At 34.9% G+C, this 17,298-nt stretch overlaps 2 protein-coding genes across 5 annotated transcripts; both read left to right on the top strand.

The window, feature by feature from the left end:
• The first annotated feature begins 1,223 nt into the window (after positions 1-1,223).
• Positions 1,224-14,841, top strand: LOC114290182 (ABSCISIC ACID-INSENSITIVE 5-like protein 2). Of its 4 annotated transcripts, none has more exons than XM_028234080.2 (4): positions 1,224-1,653; positions 2,064-2,937; positions 3,049-3,120; positions 14,479-14,841. In XM_028234080.2, exons 2-4 carry the CDS (start codon positions 2,083-2,085, stop codon positions 14,545-14,547), a joined length of 996 nt encoding a protein of 331 aa, XP_028089881.2. In that variant the 5' UTR covers positions 1,224-1,653; positions 2,064-2,082; the 3' UTR covers positions 14,548-14,841. The 4 variants fall into 4 exon arrangements, with proteins under 4 accessions (XP_028089881.2, XP_028089879.2, XP_028089880.2 ...); XM_028234078.2 differs by having other exon boundaries at positions 1,267-1,653; positions 2,009-2,937; XM_028234079.2 differs by having other exon boundaries at positions 1,277-1,653; positions 2,002-2,937.
• On the top strand, positions 5,911-7,995 carry LOC145801513 (uncharacterized). The gene is made up of 2 exons (XM_082893262.1): positions 5,911-6,036; positions 7,162-7,995. The coding sequence occupies exons 1-2, from the start codon at positions 5,911-5,913 to the stop codon at positions 7,813-7,815; spliced, it is 780 nt and encodes a 259-aa protein (XP_082749388.1). The 3' UTR covers positions 7,816-7,995.
• Positions 14,842-17,298: the final 2,457 nt, after the last annotated feature.

The raw sequence follows: 17,298 nt of genomic DNA, 5'->3' as shown, positions 1-17,298 counted from the left end.
CCTTGAGTTTGAGAAAGAAAAATCTTACCATTTGAAGAGCGTGCATAGCTAAAAAGTTAACAAGGCTTGAGTATTAGCCCAAGCCCAACACACACTCCACTGCTGTTTACATATAGTTCCATAATGAAGAAGTAAACATCATCACAAATGATATAAAACTCCTCTTCATCATAGTTAAACCCGATACTTTACACTACAACACACAGTAATTAGACCAAATGCCTTTATTTGACTCCAATTTATGGAACTACTTACAATCGTTTTGAAATTTTTTATAAAATACTTGGTTCAATTTTTATTATCGTTTGTAACATAAATAAGCTAATTATTAAAAAAAATTTACTACTAATTATCAATTATTAATTTGTAATAAATTACATGCTCAATAATTGCATAGTTTAATTTGGTGTCTGGACAAATAGTAAAGTTGCAATTTTATTTCAAAATTACTTTCAAATTATTATATATTTTCATCAAATATTATATTTTTTATCAAAATCACACATACATAGGGGTGTGGGGGTTGGCGAGCATGGTGACCCTACAAACCTAAAACAAATGTCTGTTTGTAAGTTTCAGATCAGATCCTGGGTATCGATCGAGCAAAAACTTTTCTATTCTATAATAATATATTTAAATACCATTTGAATCTTATAATAAAATAAAATATTAATTTTATTAGTTTATTTTTTTTATTTAAATTATTCATATATATTCGTTAAGTAAAATTAAAAATATATATTTTTTATTATTATATTTAAATTATTCATATATATTCGTTAAGTAAAATTAAAAATATATATATTTTATTATTATACTAAATTTAAGTGTTTAAAAAATATCTAAATTAACATTTTCATTAAATGTCTAAATTAACATTTTCATTAATAATTAAAATACTATTTTTCTGTTAATTTTATTTAACAAAAATAGACAAATTATTTAGACCTAAAACAAATCAGTATAAATGATTATCCAAAAAAAAAAAATCAATGTAAATGTATGAAAAATGTTTTAAAAAAACTTTCACAGTGAGTTTAAGAACTAAAAATACGATTACATTCTATCAATTTTGCTTAACAAAAATAGACATATAATTTTGATTATAAATAAATAAATAAAATTAAAATTATCAAAATGTAAAATTCAAAATTTATTTGATTACCAATCTCAAATTTTTTCTTTTTGTTGCAATTTCCTTTTTTTTTTTTCCTGGTTTGTTATAGTTTTTGTTTTTATTATAATAAAAGAAAGTAATATTAACTATTATTAATTACAAGTCAGAATATGTGTGTCCGTATGTATCTATTTGGATTTGCCTTCCCTTTCTCGCCCAGTTCTCTCTTGTTCTTCTTCTAATTTCAATTTTTTTGATTATTTTTCTTCATATATATATATATATATATACTCTTCCTGAGTATGTATATATTCTTCTTCTAGAAAACGAGGAAATAGAATTTGGGTCTGTATCTGTATATATAAATAAATATATACGTGTATATAAATATGTAAATTTGGTGTCAGATAGATTGAGAGCACTGGTTTTTGCAGCATGGTTTCTGGGTTTTGTTCTCTTATGGAGAATGTTGGAGATATGTTTTGCATGCAAGCTGATTGATTCTCTCTCTCTGTTCAAAAGTTCTTCAATTTCTGGTGAGTGCTTCAATTTCTAGCTTTACACATTTTCGATCCGTACACTTTCTTTGATTTGATCTGGGTTTATCTTGATTTCTCTCTGGTTTTTCAATTTCGAGCTGTTATGGTTTTGATTGAAGTCTTGAAACAGTGTTTGATAGGTTTTTTTTTTTTTGATGGATTCAACGTGTTTGATATTCTAATTTGTGGGTCTTTTAAAACCTATGTTATGTATGGATTTGAAATTGCAGATTTGGAGTTTGGTTACTTTGATTCAAGGGTTTTGTGTTATTTCTGGATTCGAGATTGCAGATTAGGAGTTTGGTTGCTTTGATTAAAGGGTTTTCTGTTATGTTTGGATTTGAGATTGCAGATTAGGAGTTTAGTTGATTAAAGGGTTTTGGGATCGATTTGTGTATTGATTTTAGTGTGTATAGAAGCTGGTGAATGGGGACTCAGAGAATGGGATCTCAAGCTGCTGTTGTTGGTGGTGGAGCCCTAGAGCATAGATCGCAAGCATTGGCGCGGGAAGGATCTTTATACAGCCTCACTCTCGATGAGGTTCAGAACCAATTAGGGGATTTGGGGAAACCACTTAGTAGCATGAACTTGGATGAGCTTCTCAAGAGTATTTATACCGCTGAAGCTAATCAGGGAATGGGCGGTTTTGATTATGCTGCTGTGCAGCAACAAGGCCAAATCGCATCGGTTTCATCTCTGAATCGACAGTCAAGCCTAACCCTGACTAGGGATCTGAGCAAAAAGACTGTTGATGAGGTGTGGCAGGACATTCAACAAGGGCACAAGAATGATCTTGATCGGAAAGCCCGGGAAAGGCAACCTACTCTTGGTGAAATGACATTGGAGGACTTCTTGGTTAAGGCAGGGGTGGTTGCTGATTCTTCCCCGGGGAGGAAAAATTCGGGTGCTGTTTTAGGGACTGATCCGATTGCATTGACCCAACAAAATGTTCAACCACAAGCTCAGTGGATGCATTATCAGATGCCCTCAATTCATCACCCACCACAGCAACAACAACAGAATATGTTGGCTGTTTACATGCCGGGGCACCCAGTTCAGCAGCCTGTTCCTATGGGCGCAAATCCAATTATGGATGTAGCTTACCCAGAAACCCAAATGACCATGTCACCATCCCCTTTGATGGGCACACTTTCAGACACACAGACACCTGGACGGAAAAGGGTTGCCCCGGGAGATGTGATTGAAAAAACTGTTGAGAGGAGGCAGAAGAGAATGATTAAGAATAGGGAATCGGCAGCCCGGTCAAGAGCAAGGAAACAGGTTAGATTTTTTAGAATTCAAATGTTTGCGAGTATGTGTGTGTGGGCCAATTAGTTTGCTTTTCCCTTTATTTTATGCTCGGCTATTTGAGATGCCTATGTTGGTGGGCAGGCTTACACTCATGAGCTGGAGAACAAGGTTTCACGGTTAGAAGAGGAGAATGAAAGGCTTAAGAGACTGAAGGTGCGTTCTGTTATAATTTCAGTGTGTGTTCCTGTCTTTTTATATGAAATCTTATCTCCATTTCATGGTTCACTAAGACCTAATTGTGTTTTTGGTAAAAGTATTTTTGGATGTGATATGGAAAGGCAAAAGCATGCAAATGTAATGTTACATATGCTTTACTGTGAATTGCTATGCACCTAGTCTGCTAAAACTTGGTTGAGCATCAATTCTAAATCATGAATTGAATGCAAATACCTGATGGATGTCAGACAATCATCAGCCAAAGTTATTAAGATTTTTTGAGTGATTATTTGACAAGTGCTTTGCTTTATTTTTGTTCTGACAAGTTTGGGTTGAGGGCCTACAGTTATTTTCAGTGGTGTGGGGCTTTAAAATATGTGGGGTGATTGAACTAGAAAGACATGTTCAGAGTGTTTTGCCTTGGAAGTTTCTTATCAATTTTTTTTTCTTAAATGCTCTTATGCCTTCATTTTATTTTCTGATTTTGAACCCTTGCTAGATAAATCAATTCATCTAACTGATTAAAACCATTGGTCATCAACATTGTCGCTATTCTGATCTTTGCCCAGCATATCCCTTTTCAGATGGGGTGGGTCACCACTTCACTTTCACTCAAGCTTGAGCCAAATCAGTACGGGTGCCCTCTTAGACAAAGGCAGTAAATTAATTGAAGGCTTGTGATACAATCTTGGGGCATAGGGTCATGCAAGGTGCTAGCCTAAGCAAAGAAGGCACATGTTTAAAAAAAAATGTATATACGTATATAATATATAATTACACAGAGAGAGAAAAAAAAAAAAAAAAGTACTATATAGTTGGAAAATTAGAACTACAGATAATTTTCCAAGTAAATTAACTATTGTCAAGATTATCAAACCATAAAGGTCTGTTTTGAACATCAATTTGAAAAAATAGATCTATGATATAATAGTTAATAAATTTAAACAAACATGTACTTGGGTTTTTCAATGAAAAAAGTTGCATATAATTTGGTGCTTGTCATGGAAAAATCTACACAATAAAGGATTTTGGACAATTGTACAGTGCAAATAATGTGAAAGAAGCTCCTAGTAACTTAAGAGAGGAAAAATTAGAGGAGAGTTGGTTAAAAAATGTGGGAGAGTCTTTACTTTATTTATCCAAAAAAAAAATGTGGAGAGTCTTTGATAGAGAATATGAGTTGAAAAGGTGAAGTTGATGCAAATGCTTTGCTTGAAGCCAAATGAAATCAGAATAACAAAGGATACGATGATGAAGGAAAAGAATGAAGAGTGAGTATTTAAATATTTGCCAAGGTGAGTTGGACAAGTTGCAGCTGAGTCAAGGGCAAGGGTTGGTTATTTCGAAGTAGAGTTGTAGTAGCTTTATCTAGGCAAAGGTTCTTCCTTTGGGACTTTGTTCTTAAAATTTTCATATTACATATTTATGGGAATGGACATTGATAGGGTGCATGAGTTCATTATTGATACACAGTGCTTCCGTGAAGGGAATACAAGAATATGAACAATAAAATAAAATTCAAAGAGGCACCTTTTTTAGGCATTAGGTTTTTTTTTGGGTGAATAAGTCAATTAGGCATTAGGTTCAGGCACGCACTTTTTTCCTTAAGTCTCAGTCCAAGCAAAGGTGATTGACCTTGTACTAGACTAATTATGCTTGGTGCAGATGGCTGAGCTTGGAGAGTTCGAGTGTGAAAAGTATTCATGGAGTTTCTAGAGAATGGTCAGAATATTTGAAACTGGCAAAAGATAGAGGGATTAATTAGATTTTCACAATTCATAGACCAACATATGTTTTGTTAAATCAAAATTGACAATACCTTGATAGAAATCACTTGATGGCATCTTTGCTTAAGGGCTTGCATTGGTTACTGTAGGTTACATAGATGTTGGCCTTGTGCTGAATTCAGGAGAGGAATTTATAGCATGTGAGATACTAAAAACCATCCTATTAGAGAACTTACTTTCCAGGCAAGAAGTTTGCTATGAATATTTGATATTTTTGGCCATGCTCAGAGTTGTACAATTATCCTACAAAAAACACTTTCTTGAATAAGATTCTCATACATGGAACTAAAATTCCTTCACTGCTAGTTTTTTGGCACGACTTCTTAGCACTTTTTATTCTTCAAGCAACAGATCCTCGCATGTTACTCCTTTGGTCTCCAATTCATCTTTGAACTATCTCCCTGTATAACCCATTTTCCCTTTTTCTGTTTTTCCGCCTGCACTTCCATTTTCTGGATTCCATGTCATATCTGTCTGCTGCATTTTCGGCTTCTTTTTTAGAATAATAGTTGTTATAGCTTTCGAGATGTTGATGGTGATTGTGACGAGAGGTTTTACACATACCAATGGCATAGAAGGAAGCAACCAATATTTCAGGCTTAGTCTGGCTTTAGTTCTCTTTTTCTTTTCGAATTTAATTGTTTATTTGTTTTCTTATTGGATTGTTACCTTATTTTAGGATTGCCTATGTAAGGCTTTGGGTGTATGGATTATTGGAGTTTTTGGCATAATTGAGAATTAAGAAATTTGGCATAACTGCTCTCTTGACATAGTCTCTCTCTCAGATTCTTCTCTTCATTGTTTTTCCTTCCCTTTTTTTCCCTCCCTTTTTTTCCCTTACCTTCTCCACCCCCTTTTCCTTTCCCTCTTTGTTCTTCATCCTACTCTATTTCTCCTCTGGTTCTACATCAATTTTGGTATTAGAGCCTAGCTTCAACCAAATCCTCTACTATTACTTTGTCTTCTGCAAGCTTGTGGGAGAATCGCAGCTTCATGACCCATGGCGATATTCATAGTTTGTCTTTGCGGCGATAGACCCTTAGCTATTCATGGGATATCCCTATATGTTATCTTGCCCAATCCAATCCATGAATCAATCATAGTGAAGAGTTTTATAGACCACATGGTAGAGATGCTAGTGATACTATTAACAAAGATACCATCGTGACGAACCTAGATATTTTCTTCAGAATTTTAGGTGATATCACAAAAAAGGTCATAGTGGATTCCTCTAGTTTTGACAGTGTGTTGGATCCTAATAGTTTCTTGGACTAGCGGGCTACTATAGAGGACTACTGTGAGTAGGATTACATGTCAGATAGCCACTGGGTTCGTTTTGTTAATAGAACTCAGTGGTTCTACAAACAAAGTAGTATTATTAGGGAGTCCAAATAAACCTAGTGGGTTCTTTCTTGCATACCTATTTACTACTTATCCTTGTATAGGATTCGGTGGGAGTGGCAAATTGGATAGAGAAAATTATAAGTAGTCTTCTTTTTTTGGGCGGGTAGTGATGAGGGAAAGAAGACCACTGATCGGTTGTTTTTGCAATAAAAAATAAAGAATTAAACAAAACACTAATTCAGTAGAACAATGGATTGTCCAGGTATCATACCACGAGGACTTTGGGCTGAGTTGTATCAATTCAATTGGCAATTTCTAAATTAATTTGAAGAAGAGAGAATGATTGATTTTTACTAATTAAAACTAAATTAATTGCAAATAAAAGAGTTGTCCAAATATTGAGAGAGACTTAGGATCTCAAATCCACTACTAATCGCATATCAAGTAATTTAAATAACCAATTATAATAAATCAATGGCTCGGATAATGTTAAAATCCACCTACTCTCCACCTACTTCACCCACTTAAACCTACTCTCCACCTACTTCACCCACTTAAACCTACTCCACTAAACCTAACCCACTACACCACTACCACCTCACCTACTCCACTAAACCTAACCCACTACACCACTACCACCTCCACTTCACCTACTCCTTACCTACTACACACTCACCCTCTTCTATATATAGGAATCATGAATCATTGTAATAGATATCAATATATCAATCAATAATACAATTCTCTATTTCTCTTTATACATTAAATTTTCTACATGGTATCAGAGCAAGGTTAAGCACTTAGTATTTTTCGCTTCACCGGCGGGCGGCAACCTCGCCTTGGCCGCCCGCCGGACCTCAACCTAATCTGCTAGAATTTTCTACACATACCTTGAAATTTCTTCGAGTCCACCACCACTGCCTCTCCTCTCACTGTTGTCCTCCCATACACCACCGTCTCGATCGTCTTCATCTACAATGTTGCAGTGAAGGATCTCAAGCGTGTTTTTGTTGCATCCAACTCAAAGGATGATCCAGCCAAGGAAGCTGCAAATTTCACCTCCCAGGTTATTATTATGAATCACCCGGGTCAGATTGGTAATGGGTATGCTCCAGTTCTTGACTGCCACACCTCCCACATTGCTGTCAAGTTTGCTGAGATTGATCGTCGATCTGGCAAGGAGATTGAGAAGGAGCCCAAGTTCTTCCGTGAACATGCTTTCCTTCCTTTTACTCTTGGAGTGAGGCAGATGATTTGCTGCTGTAACAAGATGGATGCTACCACTCCTAAGTACTCAAAAGCAAGGTATGATGAAATTGTGCAGGAAGTCTCTTCCTATCTGAAGAAGGTTGGTTACAACCCTGACAAAATTCCTTTTGTCCCCATCTCTGGTTTTGAGGGTGACAACATGATTGAAAGGTCCACCAACCTCGATATGATTACACAGCCCAAGAGGCCATTAGACAAGCCTCCTCTTCTCCACATTCTTGATAACACCAACAGCAACAGTTTGACGCATTTATTAGAGAAAAGGTCCAAAGGCAGCTCCTGTCAAAGCTGATGCTCAGCAGGCTGTACCACCTATTGAAGTGCCAGCACTATCCTTGCACATGGGGGGCACCCACTCATTTCTTTATTGTTTTCTTTTACTCACCCATGTGACCCACGATGCAACCTATACTTTTTCTTTTCTTTACACTCTTGTTCCCCACTTTCTTTATTATATATATATATATATATATCTCTTTTTATTATATTATATTAAAAAAAAAAAAAAAATCTTCATCTCTCTTCCGTTTGATTTCCAACTCCATTATTTTTATTTTTATTTATTTTCTCCAAACCACTTTCCTTATTTCCTCCATCTTTCATTTTTTGATTTCAAATATATTTTTATTATTTTTTCTTTATTTTTCTTTCACATTCTTTTTAATCTTTTTTCCAATTCCCTTCATACCATATAGCTTTGCACACCAAATCATATTTTATTCATTTCAGGGATCAACCCCGATCATAATTTTACACAAAAAAAAAAAAAAAAAAAAAAAAAAAAAAAACCAACAAACAAACAAACCACCACAACACACCCGCACCCACAGTGGGATTTTTCTTCTCTACTCTGCTGCAGGTCTCTTCTTCTTGCTTTTCTCTTGGGTGTCCCTTACCGGCGCTGCCTCCATACTACCCACTCCACCGAGCACGTTCACTCCACCCTGCTCCTCCACTACAGCATATGGTGGACCTCCAAATCGGAACATCACGGTAGCCTTCCGCTTCAGCTCCTTGTTTTCCGCCTTCAGCACACTTATCTCTGCTCGCGCATCCTTATACATGCGCTGGAGCAGAGCCAATTGGCCGTTTAAATGCTGCACCTCATTTGTCCTACTCTGCAGCCGGTGCGACAAGTTTGTGACCGCCGTCATGCTTTCCACACATGCCTTCAAAGTATACTGATTGGCCTCCACATCCGACTGCACTGCCATTCTTTGCTCCACCGACCGCATCGGAAAGTTCAACGGGGCAAACTCCGGGGCACTTGGTTGAGTTTCCAGTGCCACCGCACCAGTTCTCTCTCTCGTTGACTCGTTGAGGTCGGGAAAGAGGGTGAGCAGCCCGCGGGAAGACGATGAAGCCATTTTCTAGGCAACAGAGTGTTACACAGTATCTCTCTCAGAAATCTCTCTCAGAAAACAGAGTGTTACAGAATATCTCTCGCAACAGAGTGTTACAGACTCTCTCTCTCAGCACACCGCAGAGTTTTTCTGACTCTCTCTCTCAGCACAATGAAGTTTTTTCGCAGCTTTTCTCTGCCTCAGCCTCAGCCTCCGTCTTATAGCCGAGGCAGCCACGCGCATCGCGCGCCTCTCGCCAGCCGACAAACGGGCACGCAAGCCAAGGCGCCCACGTGCCTCGCCATCATGTCCGGCACACCTTTTGATGAATTGGGCACGCCTTTTGATGGCACGCCTTTTTATGGATTGGGCACGCCTTTTGATGGCACGCCTTTTTGAAAAATTGGGCGCACCTTTTGAGGATGCGATTTTTTACAAGGGTCCGACAAGACTCTGTAAACTGTCCCGACATTGATTCCGGTTAGCTCCTTTATGGGTCCGACAAGACTCTGTAAACTGTCCCGACATAGATTCCGGTTAGTTTCTATAAGGGTCCGACAAGACTCTGTAAACTGTCCCGACATTGATTCCGGTTAGCTCCTTCATGGGTCCGACAAGACTTTGTAAACTGTCACAACAACTGTCACAACATGAACTGTCTTCTACAACGGTCCGACATGACCCCATAAACTGTCTTCTACATCGGTCTGACACCGCCATCCAGTGTCCTCTACACCGTTATGACACCACCATACAGTGTCCTCTACAACGTTATGACACCCCCATACAGTGTCCTCTACAACGTTATGACACCACCATCCAGTGTCTTCACCAATGGTCTGACACGACCATACAGTGTCACCTATCCTCTTTTATTTTTATGTATTTTCTTGTTTTGTTACTATCTCCAAACTCAAGTTGGTTAGTTCCTATCCCCCTTGAGTTTGCGGGGGGCTGTTAAAATCCACCTACTCTCCACCTACTTCACCCACTTAAACCTACTCCACTAAACCTAACCCACTACACCACTACCACCTCACCTACTCCACTAAACCTAACCCACTACACCACTACCACCTCCACTTCACCTACTCCTTACCTACTACACACTCACCCTCTTCTATATATAGGAATCATGAATCATTGTAATAGATATCAATATATCAATCAATAATACAATTCTCTATTTCTCTTTATACATTAAATTTTATTTTCTACAGATAATAATGATGTATCTTAGTTACAAGCTTTGATAACATCACCAAGAGGATGAGTATATTCAAAACATAATCATCCTCAGTTGGCATGAATCGTCCACACTAAACTAGGGTTGCGGCACAACTCGTCTCCCCTAAGCATGACTCGTCTCACGGTTTGTATATACAAGAAAGTAAAACAGCTGTATAACCATGCATTCTCAATCACAGAAATCGAACACATAAATCAAATAAAAAGATTGTTTTGAATAAAAGATCTAAAAACGATCATACAATGATTATCCAATCCCAAAGAAATTAAAATACAAAATTGCATGATATTTGATTAGAGTTTCATCTTGATCCTAAGAAGAAAGCTTAGCCGCTCATGGAAAGGTTGAACACTTTGAAGGTTGAAGAGAATGCCATGGATTGATGATTGTTCTTCTTCTCTAGCTTTTAGGCATCTTCTCTAGGGTTTCGAATCCCAAAACAAGTGCCCCAAACCTCCTTCTATCACCTCCAGTCAACTCTGAGTCAAAAACAGGTGCACGCAAAATGAGACAAATCTGCTCGTGCAGTTTACATATCCCGCTCAAGCGGATCAACTCAGAGGCAAAACTTAGTTTGGGGAAATCCGCTCGTGTAGATTGTGAATTCCGCTCGAGCGGATCTACTTAGTCACGGATTTTTGCCTCTTTTTGCAATCTTTTCCGTCTCCGGAGTGATGGTAGCCTGAGAAGGAAGAAAAACACTTTATTGCATCAAATATCATAAGCTAAAAGATTGAAAACATAAGTAAGAGATCCTCAAAGTGTAACATTTCGGCTCAGATCAACCAATTGGTTAGTTGGGAAGTGCTTCTCTTCTGAAAGATGAGGGTCTTGCTCTAGGAAGTAGCTAAGATTACTGCTTTACTTGGGTAGTGATTATGTATGTTTCCTAGGGTGTGGGAGACCTTATGGCATTCTGTTATCAAGAACAAGTACAAGATGCATGTCGATGGATGTGACTCTCTTGTGGTTAATTGGGGGAACTCTAGATCTCCATGGAAATCTATTTTTCAATGCATTCTTTTCTTTCTAGGTTCATTGACTCACTAACATATGGTTTTAGACTTTGTTCCCTCATTTATTTTGCCTCTCAGATTCATAATGTTTCCATTGCTTACATGACTTCTTCATATGTGGCTTTGATTTTTTGGAATTTCAATTTTTTCAGAAATGTTAATGATCAGGAGACCAATGAATTGGTTTCTTATTATGTATCTTTGATGGTGTTTCAGAGTAATGGGTCTATGGTAAGATGATGTGGACTATTCATTCTTTTGGTTTGTGTTCTTATAACTCATTCTATGGTACAATCACTGATAATCCAAATGCTCTTTTCTTTGCACCTCATAAGATGATTTGGAGTGCATGCAAATGTTGCTCTTAAAGTTAAATATTTACATGGTCCTTAGTTCATTAAAGCTCAATAGTAATGACATGATGAAGAAAAGGTGAGTAGGATACTCAATTGCCATTTACTCCATGGTGTGTCATGTGTCGTTCCCATGAGGAGGGGCATAGATCACTTGTTTCAGCTAGTGGAGATGGATTGGTTAGTTCCAGCCTAGTGTTTATATGATTATGATTAATTATTGAGGTTTTGATCATTCTAAGAACGGTCTAGTACTTTAGAGTTTCGTTATTTGTGCCTTGCTTTGGGTGGTGTGGCTGGGGAGAAATGCTAGAATTTTTAGGATAACGCTGAAGATGTAGTGGATTTGTGGAATAAATTTTTTTATTGATTCCTTTGATGTCACCTCCCTTTAAGGGGATACCTGTGTTACCTGCTGTGTTATTAATTACTCGTGATTGGAGAGCCATTTGTGATTGGTAATTTGCTCTCCATTTTATCTTTTTGGTGGACTATTGTCCTTTTTTTCTTTTCTTTTTAAATTTTTTTCTTGCTCCTTTTTAATAATATTTCTTCATTGTCAATAAGAAAAATGAACCTACTGCGATTATATGCGGAGCCCATTATTTTTTGAGCTGAGATAAAACAGAACTTGAAGCAGTTGTCCCAAGTGTGTCTAACTGCCTACTTACTACCTAGGTAAGTTTAAGAACTCTGTACGAGATGCAAAGTTGGAGGCTAACCTTGGGTACACTTTTCAAGTTTATTAATGGGCTAGACCGTTGGAGGAAGCCTATCATAAAGCTTTAGAGATAGAAAAGTAACATAGCTTCCTACCTAAGGCCGAATGGCTTCTCTAGCTGGAGAGTCCCACCAACTTAGGCTTGTTTCCTTTGAGAGGTCAGATGGAGTTATACGATTAGGCCCAGTTGCTTCTATAGATCATAATATCCTAACTTGAGAGTCATTAGCACCAAGGGAAGGAATCCTCTTTCCCTAGCTACCATCAAAATACTTCCACTATTGGGTGTTACCATTGCTATGGCAAGAGCATATAACGTCTCTGTTGAAAAGCTTGATATGCATTGTTGGACCCCTTTCTTGATAGCTTAAGCCTTTGGGACTAGTAATGATTAACATGGCATCAGAACTTTACAAAATCTAGAAAACAATCTTGTTGGCGAAATGGTTAAGCTTTTGTGACTAGTACTAAAAAATAATTCTGGTTGGTAACTTAGCCAACATAAACCCCGATATATCAGATGATGGAGTTGCCAAATTAGTATACTTGAAATGATTTTTTCACTCAATGTGGTCAATATCCCTTTTTGGCTCAAGCATATCAAATACTTGATCAATATTGAAAATTTCTGATAATGGGAGCTTTATTGCGACTTTGGGGTTGTTAGAAGAATAGCCTAAAGGTGGACTGTGAGAACCTAAAGGTGGAGCCTGGGTAGTGGGTGGTGTTGACCTTGTTGCAAATAATTGCATTTTTTTCTGGTTTTTTAGGATTGCTTACTAAGTTCTTTCCTTCCTAGAGGTAACAAAAGAATATATGGGGCAGTCAACCAATTCTTTGGTTGTAACCTTCGCAATAAAATACAGAACTATACAACTGTCATTGTCTTAAATTAAACTTGACATGAAACCACTAATTTTTTTTTTTTGGGTGCCGAATTTAGTGTGCTTTATGGAAACCACATGTAATAGATGCATAATTTTTATCAAATGATAGTGTAATGCAAATTCATTGAGTTGAATAATTTCTTGCCAACCTTTTAAGATATATGTTCTGAAAACTTTTTGATTTATGTTTATAATGGGTTCATTTTTATTGATGAAGTGTATATGGTTATTGATGAACTATTCATTAATGAATTTTACATGATCTAAAGTGTTTCTACAATGTACATTTCAACGTATTGTGTTACTGAATTGAAGGAATGGCTTCAATTCTTGTATACTTATAATTCTTGTGATGTTGCCAAAGAAGAATAAGACAAAGCCCATATGATTCCCTCTCTCTCTTTTTTTTTTTTTTTTTTTTTTTTTACGTGTCCCAATTTATATATTGAACATTTACATCTTTAGTGTATTTTTCTCCAACTACTCAAAGAGGAGTGTTGATGGACTACTGAAGTTCCAACTTATCTGAGCAACCTTTGCAAAGCATATTTTAAATATATATATTTTTTTTAACCAAAAAAAAAAAAAAAACCTCGTCTTCTCTGTGGACTTGAATTTTAAAAATAAATTCTGTGTTGCTACTTCTGTCTCCAAATATGATGCCTGTGTTTTACCTGTGAGTGAAATGACATTCTGTTGTGGAAAACCAATGCTGGCATTATGTGAACGCGATAATTTAAACTTGGAATTGTCATGGGATTATTTAGTTTGGGAGAAATTAACTCACAATTCTAGGCTGATTTTTTTGTTTTGCTATCAACCTTTGAGTTTCCAGGTTTCTGCCAATAGGGAAATCCCTTTGTATTATGAAAACATTACTTTCTTATTGCATGCTTCTTAAACATTGAAGTTCTAACTGTCGTTCTCCGAGGACGGGAGAATGATAGGATGTGTGTTCTTGGGGCCTATTTGGTGCAAGTTTTCTCAATCTGAATTTAGATAATCAAAAAGCATAAGCTAAAAGCGGCCCTCTCCCAGCTTTCAGATAATCAACATTTTCAGCTTATTTCTATTGTTGTCTAGTAAATTATAAGTAAAAGTTGCACCAAGCATTCTGACACAATTTCTAAACTATAATAAGCTCCAATAAGTTGTACCAGACAGGACCTTATTCTGTGGTGTTGTAGGTAGAAATGATTTCTTGATTGAACACTGTTGCGACTATTGCAGGCATAACAAATATACAATCCACCTCCTTTCAATTTATTGAAGAATTAATTTTTTTTGTTTTTCAAATAAGTATGTATTTTTCTTTTCTGATTTTATTTTTATGTGATTTTATCTTTTTATGTGATATAAGATTCACCTCCTTTCAACTTATTGAAGGTATTTCCATGTGTACCGCCACCCGAGCCAAAGTATCAACTGCGCAGAACAAGTTCAGCCCCTTTCTGACAACCGGTTTTCGTGTTATGTAGATGCGTTGTGTTTGTAATGCCATCTAGTTTTCATTAGCTAACCGTAGTTGTGAAATTTCCCAATTGTACGAGGGAGCGTCCATGTTGGGATGATTTGCCTTGGGAACTCTTTTTTCTTTTCTTTTTTTCTTTATTTATTTTTTTTTCCCTGTAGTAATGGGTGCTTAATCTTCTGCCCTAGGTTGGTTGTCTTTGCCCTTGAGCCTTTTTCCTTGTATGTACATTTTATAGTTTCAACTTTGAATTTATGCAGCATCATAGTTTTCAGTAATTTCTCTGTTCTAAGATACATTTATCTGTTTCTTCTGAGATTTGTTTTGTTTCTATGAACATTGGATAAATCAGTTCAAAAAAAACATGGAGGTACAAGTGTGGTATATGCTGAATTGCAAGTTAGGTTACAATTTTTACTTCTATCAGAGCACAGACTAACTATCATCTATAAAAATTAGGGCTTTGCCCAAAAATATTTCTCCAGAAATACTAATTAAAATCTCAGTACTCTTTTTTAGCTAGTCAGTCTTTAAATATTGTTTCTTTCATTTTTTTTTTAGTATTTTTTTTAAAGTATGAAGAGAAATGCTAGAGGTCACAATTTTAGATTTGAAAATTTACCTTTGACAAAGGAGTTGAATTTGATATGGTGGAGTGGGTGATTAATTAAAAATTGACACTTATTATGACACACCATTATAAGTCAAATTGAGGAATTTTTTTTAAAGATCTCAAATATTTTCTAAATGTTTATTGCAGTAAAATTAACCTCCTCGTTGCATCCACCAAAATAAATAAATAAATTACACTTGTCACCTTTTGATATTTAAAAAAATTATCACAAATATCATAAATTTGGCATAAATAAATAAATAAATAAATTACACTTGTTTCCTTTCAAGATTTAAAAAAATTATAGCAAATATCGTAAATTTGGCATAATTATAGGAGCTCTTTTTAACTAAATCTAAATTCACTAAAATTAATGCAGATAATGTGTAAATAAAAAATATATATTTATATAAAATATATGACATCATTTTTATTTGTTTATTCATACAACTAATTAATTATTAATGAAATAATATTAAGGCACGATTTGACATTCCTTACAAAAATGTCCCTTTTTTATATTTTTATCTTTTTTGAGTCATATCACCTTTATTTTTTTTTGTATATCTTTTTGTAAAAAGTTAAAAATAAATTTATTAAAATCATTCCAAACACCCACCAATTAATTATTAATGAATTAAAATTATAAAAAAATCAGTGTAATTATAATAAATTTGTAAAATTTAATATATGTTATTAAACCTCGAGGACGGTTATTGTAATTTACCAAAAGAAGAAATGAAACAATAATATATATATATATATATTATAGTGAAAAAGGCCCAGGCCACGGATTAGTATGACCTTTTGACTCTAATATTTTATTGAATTTATTCATAATATGACATTTTTTTAAAAAACATTTGTTTTATATTTGATTCATTCAAAAAATAATAAAAAATTAATTGTAAAAGAATAATAATTATTCCATAAAAAAATGAAAAAAATAATCATTTAATTTCATTGCACTTTATTCCATTCCACTACCTGAACTTTTTCTCCAAAAATAAGATTAGTTTTTTTACGAAATTAAATAGAATCAATGATTAAATATATGATAGAAATTTTAATTTCTATTATAAAGTACAATTATGGAATAAATAGATGAGATACAATTTTAGTTCAAATGAGTGAATTATTTTTTATTAGGATGGAATAATCAAATGGTGATGTTACACGCCAACAATCATGTGGTATCACCGTTAAACTTTGATTTGGCTTCATTTGTGAAAAAAATATTTTTAGACCCGTGCCAATTACAGGCTATTCTTATGATAAATTTATATTTTCAAAATGCAAATCTTATAACAAATTATTTTGTTTGACTTGATTTTTTAAAAAATTATTTTTAGACGAATTTTCATTTGTTTTAATAAATTATTTTATTTTATTCAAATTATTTTTTTCTTATTTATTCTGCTAAATTAAAAATTCTAATAAGAAATAGTTGTAATTTTTAGTATTATAGAGACATTTTATATTTTTGACAAATCTCAGAGGTTTATTTGTAATTTACTCAAAACTATAATATTTATGTGTGATTAAGAATCTATTTCGCAAAACCCTTCACTCAAATTAGTACCACAAATATTAGTAAATATTATCAAAGAAGAGGGTATAATAGGAGAGTCAAATTATAGGTTGCCATTAGTGAATTATACAATGAAATAAGAAAATAAGAAAAAAAGAAAAAAACACACATTAGGGGTCATTTTATTTACACACCACTTTTCCTCTCAAGGCAAATCATTAATTAATTTATTTTTTATTACGATTTTAACCTTAAGTGAAATGACTGTAGAGGACAAGTTATGATACACACCATTTGTGTATTTACCATAAAGGACAAGAATCAATATAATGTAATTCATCATTTTCAAACTTGTTTCTTACATATCTTCTCTATCAAGAATCCAAAAACCCTAAAACCAAAATCAAAAACCCTTCAACAAATAATAAAAAATATAGTATTATTGAATATTTTGATTGAATTCAATGAAAGATGCATCTGACAATTCTCATTCGGAAGAATGGTGCAATGAAAAGGGTTTTTTTTTGTTGTTTTTGTCTTCGTTTTCGTGTATGAGTGGTAAATCATTGTTCGGCTAACCAGAGGTGAATA

The sequence above is a fragment of the Camellia sinensis genome, chromosome 10 (assembly GCF_055761805.1).
Source record: "Camellia sinensis isolate YWXY chromosome 10, ASM5576180v1, whole genome shotgun sequence".
Lineage (NCBI taxonomy): Eukaryota > Viridiplantae > Streptophyta > Magnoliopsida > Ericales > Theaceae > Camellia > Camellia sinensis.
The sequence above is the reverse complement of the archived record's forward strand: the minus strand, read 5'-3'. Positions and strand labels throughout refer to the sequence as shown.